Source organism: Protopterus annectens, chromosome 3.part0 (assembly GCF_019279795.1).
Source record: "Protopterus annectens isolate FY-2018-M chromosome 3.part0, PAN1.0, whole genome shotgun sequence".
Lineage (NCBI taxonomy): Eukaryota > Metazoa > Chordata > Ceratodontiformes > Protopteridae > Protopterus > Protopterus annectens.
The window spans coordinates 1607659927-1607674842 of record NC_056731.1 but is presented as its reverse complement, the minus strand read 5'-3'; the positions used below and the strand labels follow the sequence as shown (position 1 = coordinate 1607674842).

The 14916-nt window shown below is 39.1% G+C and overlaps 1 protein-coding gene across 1 annotated transcript in view; it reads right to left on the bottom strand.

Annotated features, from left to right (window-relative positions):
- The window catches only part of LOC122797139 (F-box only protein 43-like), a 222399-nt gene extending 208231 nt beyond the window's left edge, over positions 1-14168 (bottom strand). Inside the window, exons 1-2 of the mRNA XM_044065938.1 lie at positions 14087-14168; positions 4065-4218 (exon numbers count right to left, since the gene is read on the bottom strand). Of these exons, the coding sequence (XP_043921873.1) occupies positions 4065-4218; positions 14087-14168 (236 nt within the window). The remainder of the gene's footprint in view (positions 1-4064; positions 4219-14086) is intronic.
- Positions 14169-14916: the final 748 nt, after the last annotated feature.

Genomic DNA, 14916 nt, shown 5'->3' with positions numbered 1-14916 from the left:
TAAAAAGACAGTTTTGAATATTTTTTTTCTGTTTTACACTCTCTCTCTGACAAATTTCCATACATTTGGCTGAAATCCTTAAATACATTTTCCTCACTATCCTCTTTTTCATCATGACTTTCTACAACTGAGGTCAATGGCAACATTTCTGCTGTATTTTTGTATTATGCACATTATGTAATTTAATACTTCTTCTAGATTCAAGGAGGGTGGCACAGTGGTGAAGCAGGTAGTGTTGTCATCGCACAGCAAGAGGTTCTCCGGTTTGATTCTTAGCTGGGGTGCCTTCTGTGCAGAGTCTGCATGTCCTCCCTTGTTTGAATGGGTTTCCTCCCACATTCCAAAGACATGCAATAAGTGGATTGGACACTCTAAACTGGCCCTGGGTGTGAGTGTGTATGTGAGTGTGTGGTACACCCACCAAAGAGGCGTGGGCCTCAGGCTAGCAACCCAACCTCAAATAACCTGTATGCTACAGAAACAAGTGCTGGAGAGTGCTCATTGCCAGATGTGCTGAAAGACATGGTGTGCACATGAGAGAGAGATTTCTCTCCACCAAGAAAACAAGTTAATTAACCATGCACACTGAAAGCTGCCAACTTCTTCTATATGAGAGAGCTCCACAACGTTTTGTATTATCTTCAGGTGACTATGAATGGCATTCCAGTTTTCAGGAATGAACAAGCAGCACTATGTTTTGATGAGTGTGCATGTACCACCCTTAGAAGCTAGGGTGAAATCGAATGCCATTTGGATCTGCAGCACCATACTGTGCATGGCTGTCACTTCAGCTGTAATTTGACTTACTGATTCAAAAGTAACATTGCTCAACATTTCAAATAGTTTAGAAAGCTTTCTCAACTCCTAAACTGATTTTACTGTCCTATATGTAGGTACAATTCCTGCTCCTGAATTAAAACCATCACCCAGGCCAATGTGTAAAAGTCCTTTAAATGCAGACTTTCTACAGCATGATGATAAACTCAAGAAGCATCTATTTTTCTGACTATATTATTAATGTCCTTTGCCTCCCTCTTTTGGCAAACATTGCAAATCTTTCCACTAGGTAAAGTCTTTGCATGTCAAATAGCTGGTATTAGACTGCCTGTATAACAACATCCTGACCAGTCTATTGGTAACCAGGGATAAGCTTGATCTCAACAGATATAATAAAACTAATGTAATGCTGACATACCCAACTCTCCATCCCCATCATATATTTTCCAATTAAAATTGCAGTTACTTCATCCAGCATAAAATGTCCCATTTTTAACGTAACAGGTGTGTTACTTTACAGTCACTGATGATTGAAGTGGAGCTAGTTTAAAGGAGGTATGATTGTGCAGAGAATTATGTTTAGCTTTTTGATTTCTGGTTAAAATGATTATAGGAAATGCTGCTTCAATTTCTGTCTCAGTTGCTTGTACTGGAAACAATGGACACACCCAATGATTACTGACATTTATGTTTTTTTGTGTAGTCTACAATGCAGCAGAGAAAGTATTAAACTTAGGATGCCAGTCTGGTGTTCTCACTCTTAACCAAATGTCTATCTCTGATTTTATGAAACTGTTTATCTCGGCTAAAAAAAATTGTGCAGTACTTGCAGTTCCAATGGCTCCAGATGAAAGGACAAAATGCAGTAAAATGTTGATTAATACCATGATAGACAGTCCAATAACAAGTCCATACATATATTGTGCAGGCCAGGGCTGGAGAGGGCTTTTCAGGGATTTGTAAGTATAGATAATAAACTTTTTTGTAGTCCACACAGCACTGAGTACCAAATAAACTCTATCAGAACTCCAAACTGGTTGTAGTTCCGCAAGTAACGCTTGGTCACTTGAATCACTGCCTAGATCTTGGGCTGATTTCACTTGGTGTCCACTGTAGATAATGTGGTTACACTTTACTTCTGATTATATTGTTGATGATAATGTAGTTGATGTAGACGAAAAATAATCAATAAACCTTATCTCCAACCACAATGATGTTGCTGAATCACTAATCCTCACTTCAGGGTTCATTAGCTTCCCTGTCTTTTTTTTTTATGGTGCAGGATGTGATTTGCTCATTGTCAGTGAAAAGAATGGAGTTGATGGCATCTCACTGATATCCATCACTAGGGAGGACCTTCTTGATGTATGACACATGTATCCAAGTGGACGATCCTTCACATCAGATAGAGGTAGTGGCTGTAAATAAAAGCAGGAAGGGCCCTTTCAATCTTATTTTTGTTTTGTTTTGTTTAGTTTTTTTGTTATGTTATGTTTTGTTTTTTCCAAACATCTTTATTAAATTTACAAATATGACAAAGGCAATCTTACATTTATATAAATGAAAAACACAGAAAATGATAGCACTTTAGTTGGAGTTTACATCACAGACACCATTGAAACAATTGTAGCTGTAAACACTATATATCACTTATAAACCATCCAGTCATTGTCAATTCAGCATTATATAGCTCATTCAAATCCTGCCTCTCAAACCTCGTTCCTACTCTGCATATATTGTTCCCACAATTCCCATTTATTCCTATGTAGTTTGCTCTTTCCCTTTTCTAAAGATCCCAATCTCAGTTGTTTTATCTCTGTTACTATATTCACTACTTCTAGTAAAGTTGGTCTAGACTTTGATTTCCATTTTCTAATAATTGCTTTTTTGGCAGCCACCATAATTAGACATAACAAGGCTTTATTATGTCTTGGCAATTCCAATTCTGTAACATAACTCAAAAAATTATCTCCCCAGTCAGTCCAATCCACTCAGCCAGCATCTTTGACAGAGCGGTCTGCAGGGAATCCCAAAAGTCTGCCAGCTCATCACACTTCCAAAAAACATATTCCCAGCTACCTCTTTCTTGACCATTACACCTCCAACATTTGCTATCCACTTGAGAAAAAAATTCTTTGGAGTCTACTTGGGGTATAAAAATACCTATGTAAAAACTTCCAGGCAAAAATCCTAAATCTTCTAGACTTTGTTGCATATTTGGGAGATATACATATATCCCCCCATTGTCTCTTTGTGAATTGTTTAGCCAATCTCTCTTTCCAGTTCTTTCTAAGGTCTTCTGATTGATTCTTATAATTATCATGCAATATTTTATATGCTTTACTAATTCCTTTTGAAGTGAATGCTCTCTGGTGAAGGTTTGGAGAAAAAATATCTCCCCTGGTAGTATGTCATGGTGAGAGGTTGTGTCTGGCTGGGCTGCAATCAGTTTAAGATGTAGGTACTGCAGGATAGAGAAGTAACACTTGCAATAAAGAAAAACAAATTCATATACATTCTGTAACTCCAGCCTTTTGGAAAATGGTGTGACAGGCATTCTCATTGGTCTTCCCATGAGAATTTCATGTGGGGAGTACTTCCTAGTACAACTAACTCCACTATGTACACAAGTTAATACTATAGGCAATGTTTCTGTCCATTTGAAAATGTTATTTTCACACAATTTAGCAAGTCTAGTTTTGATAGTCTGATTACCTTTTTCAACAATTCCTGAAGGTTGGGGTATGTGCATACAATGATATTGCATGTTAACATTTAAGACTTTACATATCTGTTGCTGAATTTGACTTGTAAACAGAGTCCCTCTGTCTGATTAAATAAAACAAGGAGCACAAAATCTGGGAATCAATTTTAGAAGTAACTTTTTGGTGACAGTAGTCGCATAATTTTTAGCACAAGGGTAACCACCCTGAAAACACATCAACAATTACCAAAACATATTTGAATTTTTATGACTGCATAAGTTCATTGAAATCCCACTGTACACAGCAAACAGATCCCCACACCTTTTGGGACAGGAACATGTTTTGACACATTTTATTCTAAACAAGTAATACATCTATTGACAAAATGCAGAATGACTTCCAAAATGTAAATAACATTCTAATCAGTCAAATGTTGTCTTATTAATGCATTTTTCCAAAGCAAAACTGCAAATGATAAGCCCGAACCAATTGATTTAGAAAAAAAAACATGAGGGTACCAGCCTACTGTAAGGGTGGTATCACACTGGCTCTGAAGGGCAGGTGCAGCCTTCACAAATCCACCTTACTGTTTTGGAGTCATCAGCCTGATTCTGAAAAGATAACAACTCCCGTAAAGAAACAGGTAAGTCAGTTTCCTGCAATGGCTGCAAAAGTGAAGCCTGAGGAGGATAATACAAGGCAGCTTGTCTAATCGCCATATCAGGAACCAGTTTCCCTATAAAATACATGAAACATCAGGTTTACGTGCAGCAAACATGACCACAGCTATTTCCATTTATAACAAAAGTATATTTAAAAAGTTCATAAACAAAAATAGAGATTTAATAAGAGTTCCTGCTGATGTGATATACCCTCCTTTACAAAAATGTCTCAAAATCATGAAATTACCCCATAAGCATAACATGAGTCTGTGAAAATTGTTATGGTTTTATCCTTTGCTAATTTACATGCTTCAGTAATGGCTACAAGTTTGGCTACTTGAGCAGACACGTTTCCGTTTAACTATTCTGTTAACAATACTTGGTTCTCTGTACACATGGAAAATGCTGCTACTGATGTGCTGTCCTCCCTTTGAACATTGGATTCATCAATAAATAGAAGTAATTTCATAATTTGGAAATGATATATATTTTAAATCTGATCCAGGAGGAAGCACATGGTTAACAACAAACACAATCATGTGGTTCTTCTTCTGCTGCTGTTGAAATCAAAGGAGCAAGGCTAAGAGGTAGATCTCTAATAATCTGGAAAGAAGGGCTGTTAAGCAAAGATATTTCATATTTAGGCAACTGTGTAGCAGATAAATATTGTGTTTTGGTTCTTAGTAATAACGCTTTTACAGAACATGGAAGTGTCACAAAAGTCACGTGTCCGAGAGAATTTCTATTATGCATGCTAGTGTGGCCACCTCCATAAGGCAGTGTGGGAGGGCTGCTGCTACTGGATCAAAATTTTTATTTTATTTTTTTTATTTTACATTTGTTGACCGGGATAGTCCGACTGGATGCATGTCCATTTTCAGCGGAGGCCCGGGGAGAAAAGCTCCAAGGGTAAGCAGATACAGCATTACATAATACCAGCATTACATATTACAAACAGACTATTTACAGAGATTACATAAGTAAGCAAGTTAAACAAGTTCCACAGGTTAGAGTTAATCCCGAGCGTAAGTCAGGATTAAATTAAATTACACAGTAAAATGGTTAACAGATTGTTACACATTCTAGAGAGAGTTAGCCAGGCTTGATACAGTGACATAGCCAGTTAAGTGACAAATGTTGTTTGAGTCTAGTTTTAAATTGACCTAAGGTGGAAAGTAAGGTAATATCAGCTGGAAGAAAGTTCCAGGATCTACTTACAGAGTTTGCAAAGAGAGAGTCACCGGCTGTGTTATTAATTTTGCTAGTCTGAATTAGTAGATTGTTAGAGGATCGAAGTGGTCTAGGATTGTTATAGGGGGGTGATAATATTTTTAAGTGCAGGAGTATTGTTTGGATTATAGAGGAATTTATAGGCCATAATCAGTTGGTTATACTGGATTAGGCTGGGTAGTTCAAGCCACCCAAGCTGGTTTAGATTGATGCAATGATGTGTCCTAAATGGCAGCCCAGTGGCAAACCTGGCAATGTGGTTGAAGCAAGTTGAGAGTTTAAGGACAGTATTGTTTAAATTCGAGAGTAGAGGGGATGCATACAGAAGGGTTGAAAGAAGGTGAGAGCGAGCTATGGCAATTTTAGCTGGAGGGGTTAGGAAGGGTTTTATTCTGTAAAGTGACCCTAGTTTTTTATTGATGGTTTTGATAGTTTGGTTAACATGTAGGTCAAATTTTAGATTATTATCTATGATGACACCTAATAGTTTTGTAGTGGGGTCAGGAGAGATTATTGTGCCATCATTTGAATTTATGGTAAAGGTGAAAGCGGTAGACCTACGTGTTGGTGAAAGTAACAGCATTTTAGTTTTTTTGGGATTTAGGATCAGACGACGTTCAGAAAGCCAGTTTTCTATTGTATTAAAGGTGGTCTGGGTAGCTGACCATAACTCTATTGGAGATGTGGTCGAGCAAATCAGAGTAGAGTCATCAGCATATTGGATATAGCTTACTTTTGGGATATAGGTCATTAATGAAGATGGAGAACAGCAAGGGCCCTAGTATAGAGCCTTGTGGTACTCCAAGGGTGTTAGGTAGAAGGTTAGAGAGTTTGTTCTGCCAGAGGACAGCCTGCTGTCGACCATTCAGGTAGGACTGAAACCATTGAAGGGCTCTAGTATCTAGACAGAATGTTTGCAGGGTATGGATTAAAAGTTGGTGATCAACCATATCGAATGACTTGTAAAGATCCAAGAAGAGGGCTGAGGATATATAATTATTGTTGCAATTATGGTTTATGGTGTTGGTAAAAGCTAGGAGGGCTGAAGTAGTGCTGTGATGAGGACGGAAGCCATGCTGAGTGTCTGCCATAAGGTGATTCTGGATTAGGTGGTGCATGAGTTGTCTATGAATACATTTTTCCATAATCTTTGCAAGTGGAGAGAGTATAGCTATTGGTCTATAATTGGAGAATTCAGTAGAGCTGCCTCCTTTGTGAAGTGGGATTACATAGGATATTTTCCAGATGGTGGGTATTTTAGATTCTACTATGGTTCGATTGATTAGTATTGAGATGGGGTAAGCAATAGCATCAGCTGATTTTTGTAGGTACTAGGCAGGGAGTTGATCAGCAGAAAGTGTAGTGGGTTTTAATTTTTTGATCAAGGTATGGATAAGTGAAGTGGCGACTGGTTGGAAGCTGAATGCGAGTAGGTTTCTAGGGGTACTACTTTCAGGACCAGGGGAGCTAGGAGGTAGTTGGCTAGCTAGGGCTTGAAGTGTCTCAGTAAAGAATCGGTTAAAACTGTCAGAAATATCTTCAGGGGTTTTATCAATAGTAGCAGCAGGGATTGGGGTTGAAGTTTGTCCAGGATGTAATAAGCAACAGGTGTAAATTCATCATTTCTCTGCAGTGCTGATACTCTTAATGCTACTTTATTCCTCTCATAACAGAATAGAAAAAATCTTTTTGAATAATTGGGTAGTCCAAGAGCAGGAGGGTTAGAAAGTAAAGTTTTTAATTGGGCAAAAGCTTCTTTGTGATGTATCTGCAGGGCAGGGGTTCAGAAGTGTCTTTCTTCAATAATTTTAATAACGACTTTATTACTTTAGCATAATTAGAGATTCATTGTCGGCAGTAACCTGTCAGTTCCAGAAAACCCTGTAGCTGTTCTAATGTTGTACATCGTGATGCAGCTTGAATAGCAATAATGCATGAAGGTAAGATTTGCTGAGAACCTTCTGAAATGAGATGTCCTAAATACCGGATTTGTGTTTTTTTATGACTGCAGTTTTGCTTTATTAACCTTAAATCCTAGTTGCACTGATTTTGTTAAGAGGAAAATTGTGTCTTGTCTACAGCTAGTGTAAGAATCAGAAGCTACAGGCAGCTCATCTACATACTGTATTAAGGGAGACCCATGTGAAAACTGAATTTTATCCAGTTGTTTTTTTTGTTTTTTTTTTTAATTTCTCTAGAGAAAAGAGTAGGTGATTTCACATATCCTTGAGATAATCTTTGTTCATGTGTATTGTTATCCTTTGTATGTAAAGTTGAACAAATACTGACTGTGTGGGTGTACAGGAATAGAGAAGAAAGCAGAGAAAAATTTGTCACTGAAAAGGTGGTAGCTGTTGGTGGGATAAAAGTACTGTAGCTGTAGGAAAAGTCGGTGCTACTACTGTATTAACTGCTCTTAAGTAATGTACAAATCTGTAGGTGTTCTTGTCTGGTTTCTTAATCAGCAAAAGAGTATATTGCATGGGCTTCTAGTCAGAACAATTATTCCTTGCTGAAGTAATGCAGGAATGACAGGTTTGATTCCTCTCTCTGCCTCCATTGATAAGGGATACTGAACTACCATGGGAAGTAAAAAGAAATCTCGAACTATGCCACACAACTGATTAAAAAAATATATATATGGATGCTGGAAGAAGTCAAAGGATTTTAATAACAATAAGCATTTTCATCCCTCATTAACTACGGGTGGCTGTGGTGGTGCAGCAATTAGCATTGCCACCTCACAGCAAGAGGTTCTCTGGTTCGATTCTCGGCTGCCTTCTGTGTGGAGTCTGCATGTCCTCCCTGTGGTCTCGTGGGTTTCCTCTGGGTTCTCCAGTTTCCTCCCACATCCCAAAGACATGCTGCAGGTGGATTGGACACACTAAACTGGCCCTAGGTGGGAATGTGTATGTGCCTCCTGTGAAAGGTTGGCACCAGGCTGGCAACTCGACACCACAAAATTAAACTACCAATCGTTCTGCAGACCATTGTTCAGCTGTGGCGACCCCTAATGGGAAAAGACAAAAGGAGAAGAAGATTCCTCCTTAACTACAGAACTTCAAAGGCAAGAACTCTAAAACAGAACTTCATCAAACAAAATCTCTACCATGAGAAGTTGCTCATACGATTTTAAAACAACCTTTACAGGTTCAGCATCTTTTATGAGTCCTGCCTTGTTGTTATAGGTACTCCACATCTGTGGAGCAATGATTTCCAATCCTGCCATATCAGCTACATTAGAGGTCAGTTCTGATGTAAGTACTGTGAAGAGTGTATCTTCATTTGCCCAAATATCAAATGATTACATACAAAAAGGGAAAGTTTCATTTAGCATGTGTAAAAATACTCCATTTGGAGTACAAAATACAGTAGATCACAATTTACATTGTAAATCTCTACCTAACAGATTTAAAGGGGCAGTATTTCCTACAATAAAAGCATGTTGCTCTTTCAATGGACCTACATAAATGAGAATAGGTTTTATCTCTGGATAATCCAAAGGAACTCCAGAGACTCCTACACCACCAACACTTCGTGGAGAGTGGGAGATGTTCTGCATTTGACAAGGTGATCATAGATTGAGTCATCCCTGTGTCAACAAGAAAGGGAAGCGTAGAAGTACATGCTGTAACATTAACAAAGGGACCTTCTTGGTCCAATGGTACAAATAGAAATAACTATGATTCCTGTTCATAGCTGTTCCAATGATCTTGCTGCCACTTTGCTGGCTGCCAAGTGGTACTTGAAGTAGGAGAGTGTCTTTCTGCTTCTTATGGTGCATGGATATTTGGTGGAATGGTTGGCTGAAGAGACAGATCTGTTTGCTTGGAGAAAGGGCACTCATTGTTCCAATGTCCACTCTGACCATACTTAAAGCAGGGGCTAATGCATTGCCCACACTGTTGAGTCTGTGGTGAATTAGCAGGGTAAAAATTTAGCTGATATTCACCTGAGGAGTCATCCTTTTTACATGATTAGAACCTACTCTCATAAAAAATATATGTGTTGTAACCCACTCTCATACAAGTTAACACACTCTCACATAATTTAACCCACTCTCATACAATTTTAACCCACACTCTTATAATTGTAAACCATGCTTACACAATTTTATAATCTATTATAAAGATTGTTTAACAAAAGCTTACCTGTAGAGATTTCAAACTCAACTGAAGGTTGTAAAATATAGTTGTCAGTTGGTACACCAGAAATTCACCAGACAAAAAGTCTGTCAAGAATAGACCCAGAAGTGATTTCTGCTCTGGCAACACACAAACAGCTCATAAATTTGAGACTACATAACACAAAACTTTTATGGTACAAAAATAGCTTCATGCAGCACAATTCAGCATTGCAAGAACACACACATGTAGGAGACTAAGCAATCAAGGTCTTGTCTCTGCAGATATAAGAAATGTCATTCTTTTATATTATTACTGCTTCTAGGCAGAATATTTTGTATGCATTAAAGTATATCCACTGACCAATTAAAACTAAACACCTTTGTATTATTCTGCTTACTAAGAATTAGCAGACCCCCTTATCTGTGTCTTTCCATATTAGCCACAAGTTCTGATCTTCCACGTTGGAACTTTCTGTGTTGGGAATATTCATGTTGGCAGTATCCATCTTGCAGGGAAAGGAAACTAAAGACAGGACCAGCCTGTCAGCATCCACCTTGAAAGAAGATGGATTCTAAAGAAAGATAAAATATTATATGCACCAAACATTTTTTCCATCTTTACACTTCTCCCATCACAACAGATTGGGTAGAACAAAGCATTTATACATACGTGTGTGTGTGTGTGTGTGTGTGTGTGTGTGTGTGTGTGTGTGTGTGTGTGTGTGTGTGTGTGTGTGTGTGTGTGTGTGTGTGTGTGTGTGTGCAATCCCAAAAGGTATCAGTCTTGTATAATGTCTAAATTCCAGGCAATTTAATTTGCTGATATCCCTCTCACCAGGCTGGATAAGGGGAAGGTTACAGTTAGTTGCCTGTCAGAGGCCAGGATTCTCCAGATCACACAAGCACTCAGCTCACTTACCCCTAAGTACCAGTATGAGTCAGTCATAGTCCATGTGGGCATGAATGACCTGAGACGTAACTTCTTGGACTATAGGAACAGAGAAATGATTGAGCTCTCAGAATATGTGTCAAAGGCAGGTTTGAACCTAGAATTTACAGCATTCTACTGTCTCCAAGGATGATGCCACAATACCAGCAAAAAATGATCGACTTTAACAAATGGCTTAGTTACTGGTGTCATTCCAAAGCGGTCCAATACTTGTCAGTCTGGGAGGACATGGTTGATAGGCTACGCTGCTTTGCCAGGAATGGTCTTCACCTGATACCTCTTGGTTTTCTGATACTGGCCAAAACATTACCTACCCATATACTGCCATTTTTAGGCATTGCAAAACAGACAAACCTTCCAACATAACAAAAGCTGCTCAGGACAAGCTAAAGGTGTTGCTGCTCAATGCTAGGAGTCTAAACAAGAAACTGCACTCCTTACAAGCTCTCCTCACCCTGGAGAATGCTGACATCTGTCCAGTTACTCAAACATGGTTAAAAACCACAGAAAGCACTCCAGCAGTGCATGGCTATAATGTCTTTCATACATTCCAACCACCCACTGAGCATGAAAGAGCTAATTGTGGAGGTATATCTATCTACATAAAGGATAAGCATACCTCAAGGTTGGTCAAACAATATGACATGCTTGAGCTGCTCTATGTCCAACTAGCCATCAGAAAATTCCATTACCATATTTTTGGTAGCTACAGGTCCCCAACTGTGAACCAGGAAACCCATGCATCATACCTGAAGTTACTAGAATCACTCCCCATCCAGCCCAATACCATACTCATGGGTGAATTTAACTACCCCTCCATGGACTGGGATGCATATACAACCAATAAAATGCAGGCCCTGGAGCTGCTGGTCTGCACTCCCACTAGAGGAACAAATATCTGATATCTGGTACTCCCAAATATGGGGAGTGCTGCACCCACACCCCTCAGTGTTATGTCCTGTCTAGTAAGATGAGATCACAAAGTGGTCCTCCTTGAAATAAAGGTAAACTAGTCCCCCCACTTAACCCCAAAAACTTTAAGAACTTCTCAAAGGTAAATTACTCCCTATTAAGGGATGGCATAACTAGTTTCCAAGATCCCTCAAATCCAGACAACACAGAAACATATGCAGAGGCATATACAAAAGCCCTATATGACCATATAAACAACTGCATAAAAATGGCAATATCAGACCAAAATAAATCTGGGTCAAACTGCAAAAACAAGCCCCCCTAGCGGACCCCTAGTATTAATAGGTTTTATAACAAAAGAAAGAAAATCCTGTCAAGAAGTAAGGGGGAATGTGCACAACAGAGAAATAAGTCCCTCATTAGTCTAAACAAGTAAATCAGGATAATAGTCAAGTTTCTGAAAACAGACTTAGAGGGAAAAATAGCCTTCAAAGCCAAGGATAACCATAAGGCATTTTTCAGTTATGTCCACAATCTTAAGGGCATCACCCAGCAATGTGCAGAATTAGTTGTAGATGGCATCACCTATAGTCAGCCAGAAGACATAGCAAATCTGCTGGCTGACAAATTCAGCTCAAATTTCAGTTTTCTTCCAAAAAAATACCCTCCACCACTCCACTACAAATTATCACCAAAGAACAGGTTGCCACTGCACTCTCTAAAGCTAAAAATAAGGCTTCAATGAGGCCTGAAAATATACAAGTTTGCCTCTTAAACAACTTAAATCATGACTTAGGCTCATTAGGATCGCTATTTGATGACAGCCTCTAAACCATCTTTGTCCTTAGAGAGTGGATGACAGCAACATCTGCATAAAGCAGGACCATCTACTGACCCGGGAAATTACAGACCCATAAGTTTTACTAGTCTTATATGTAAAGCCATGGAAAGGATAATCATGCACCTGCTAAATAATGACATAGCAGACCTCCAAACACTGGACCCCAACATATTTGGCTTTGTCAAGGGCAGGTCATGCTTAATGAATCTGGTATAGATTTCTTTGAGAAAGTCACTAATGCAATGGATGAGGGTAAAACAGTACCCACCTCGATGTGGCCAAGGCATTTGGCACAATTCACCACTCAGGTATTATAAATAACTTAGAAAACTGGGCATAAATCCCTATGTCACCAGATGAATAGGCAGTTGGCTCATGGACAGGACATATCTGGTTAAAGTGGGTGAATCCAGATCCAGCAAGAGGCCAGTTACTAGTGTTGTACCAAATGGCTCAGTACTGGGACCAGTTCAGAATATATTTCTCTGACATCAAGGCAAATGTGGAAGGCATCTGGATGACAAACTTTGCCAACAACTGTAAGCTGGGGGCAATCATTGAATCCCCCAGCAATGTAGATATCCTTTAGGATGGTCTGGATCAGACAAATGATTGGTGCCAGTACCATGGCCTAAAACTAAATGAAAACAAAATGCATTAACATACTATTTGGGAAGTCAAATACCCCTGCAAATTACAATATCAATGGTACACCCCTTAGAGTGGACTCAGAGGTGAGAAATTTAGGTAACGAGTTAGACAGTAGCCTGAACTTTGTCCTCCGTGTGTCCACAGTGGTGAGGAAATCCTTTTATGTGGCAGAACTTGTAAGTAAATATATGGAATCCAGATCCAAGGAAATTTTAGTCCCACTGTACTCAGCTTTCATTAGCCCAACAATCATGTACAGTGCGCCATTTGGTATGTTCCTGACTAGGCACTTACAGCGGCTGGAGCACATCGGAGGTTTCTCACAAAGAAAATAGAGGGTGTAAACAGCATGAACTATATGGATAAACTAAAAACCCTATCCCTTTACTCTGTCTCCTACTGAATATTAAGGGATGACCTATGCCTGACCTACAAGGCATTCACAAATCCAGCCCTGATGGAGCTGCTACACATCCACAAGTTAAACAGTACAAGGGTCACCCAATCTAAGAATCTAAATTTAGTCAGTGACTCAAACAAAACATGTGAGGGGTAGTGCCTGTGTCCCTTATGGACAGGGGCAATCTGTAAGATACTCAATGCACAGGCACATATCCATGGCATCCTCTTGCCCCATGGGGCCATATATTGGGTAAATCAGTTTATATTGGCTAGACTTGTAAGGGCCCTTAAGCCGTTAGCCTAGTAATCTCCTATGAACCTATGAACCTATTAAGTGATATGTAATAGCCTGTTCAAGAATGATGGCCAATTGCAAATCTGGACTTGTATCATACATGACAGCAGGGAGCAGTAACATCTGGCACATGTGGCAGTAGGAAGCAGTAACATCTGGCACTTATGACAGAGGCTGCACCAGACATGAATGGTTTCATTTTGTAGACTAAATCTAACTTCCTATTGTGTTTTATGATAGCTGCTTATATGTAATCTTTAAATTCTGGCCATGATTCCAGAGTAAGAGCAAGTCTTTTAGCAGAGGTTACTATCTAAAGATTAGGGTAATTCTTGCTGAAATCTGACAAAATATAAAGTTACCCACATTAGTATGAGAATGTGTGAAGAACTTTAATCTTGGAAAGCACCAAAGAGGAAACTTGAGATTTTCAGCCATGCAAAAAGAGAAGAGACAGCTCACTGCAGATCAGTAAGTTCTTGTACTGATGTCCAAAGTAAAGTTACAAGTGCATTAAACAATCATTATACACTAACACTGTTCTCCCATACTGTTGACAAAAACAGCAAACACCAGAGGGCCAAGTACACTGTCTTGGGGAACACCAGTGGGCACCATTTCTAGGGAGGGTGTTAGTCTTCCCAGCAGATAGCAACATTCCTACTTTCAAGATAGCTCAAAAAACTGTCCAAGAAAACTGATGTCACTCTTGAGTGATTGTAGTATACCTAGATGAAGATGATGGTTTACGGTATTCATAACCAAGGATTTTGGTATGCAAAAGTATACTGAACAGACAGTGTTACCTCAATTAAGATTTCTTCTTAGATACTCTGCAAGATCCAACACTGTTGTTTCTGTACTATATTCTGGCTTGGATCCATATTGGGAATTTACAATATATCTGCCAATGTGTAAATAGTTTAAAACCTGTTATATGAAGGCACCTGTCTAGGACTTTGCACAGAGGATAGGAAAGGGAGCTAGGACAATGATCACTGACGGGGTTGTACCATTCTCTTTCAGCTGGGGGGTGACAGTTTTTTTCAAAATTTAAGAAAATATTTTCTTTTATAGGACAATTCAACAGAACTGACACAGGATATGTAATAGTATTTGCAGCAATGTGAAGAAACCACTGAAGCAAATTATCTGCATTACCAGATCATATCCGATGTTCCTGACCATGTTTTTCATGACTTTTGTATGTGGAGCTTAGAGCTCAAACACAAAAGAAGTGCTATTGTCTGTTGAAACCCTGAATGAGGGTTTATTGCTGATAGGTCCATTTTAGGGATGAAGCTCTCAGAGACCTAACAGAATGTGACAGCCACCTGTGCAAGTGACAGGTGTGGTGATACACAAG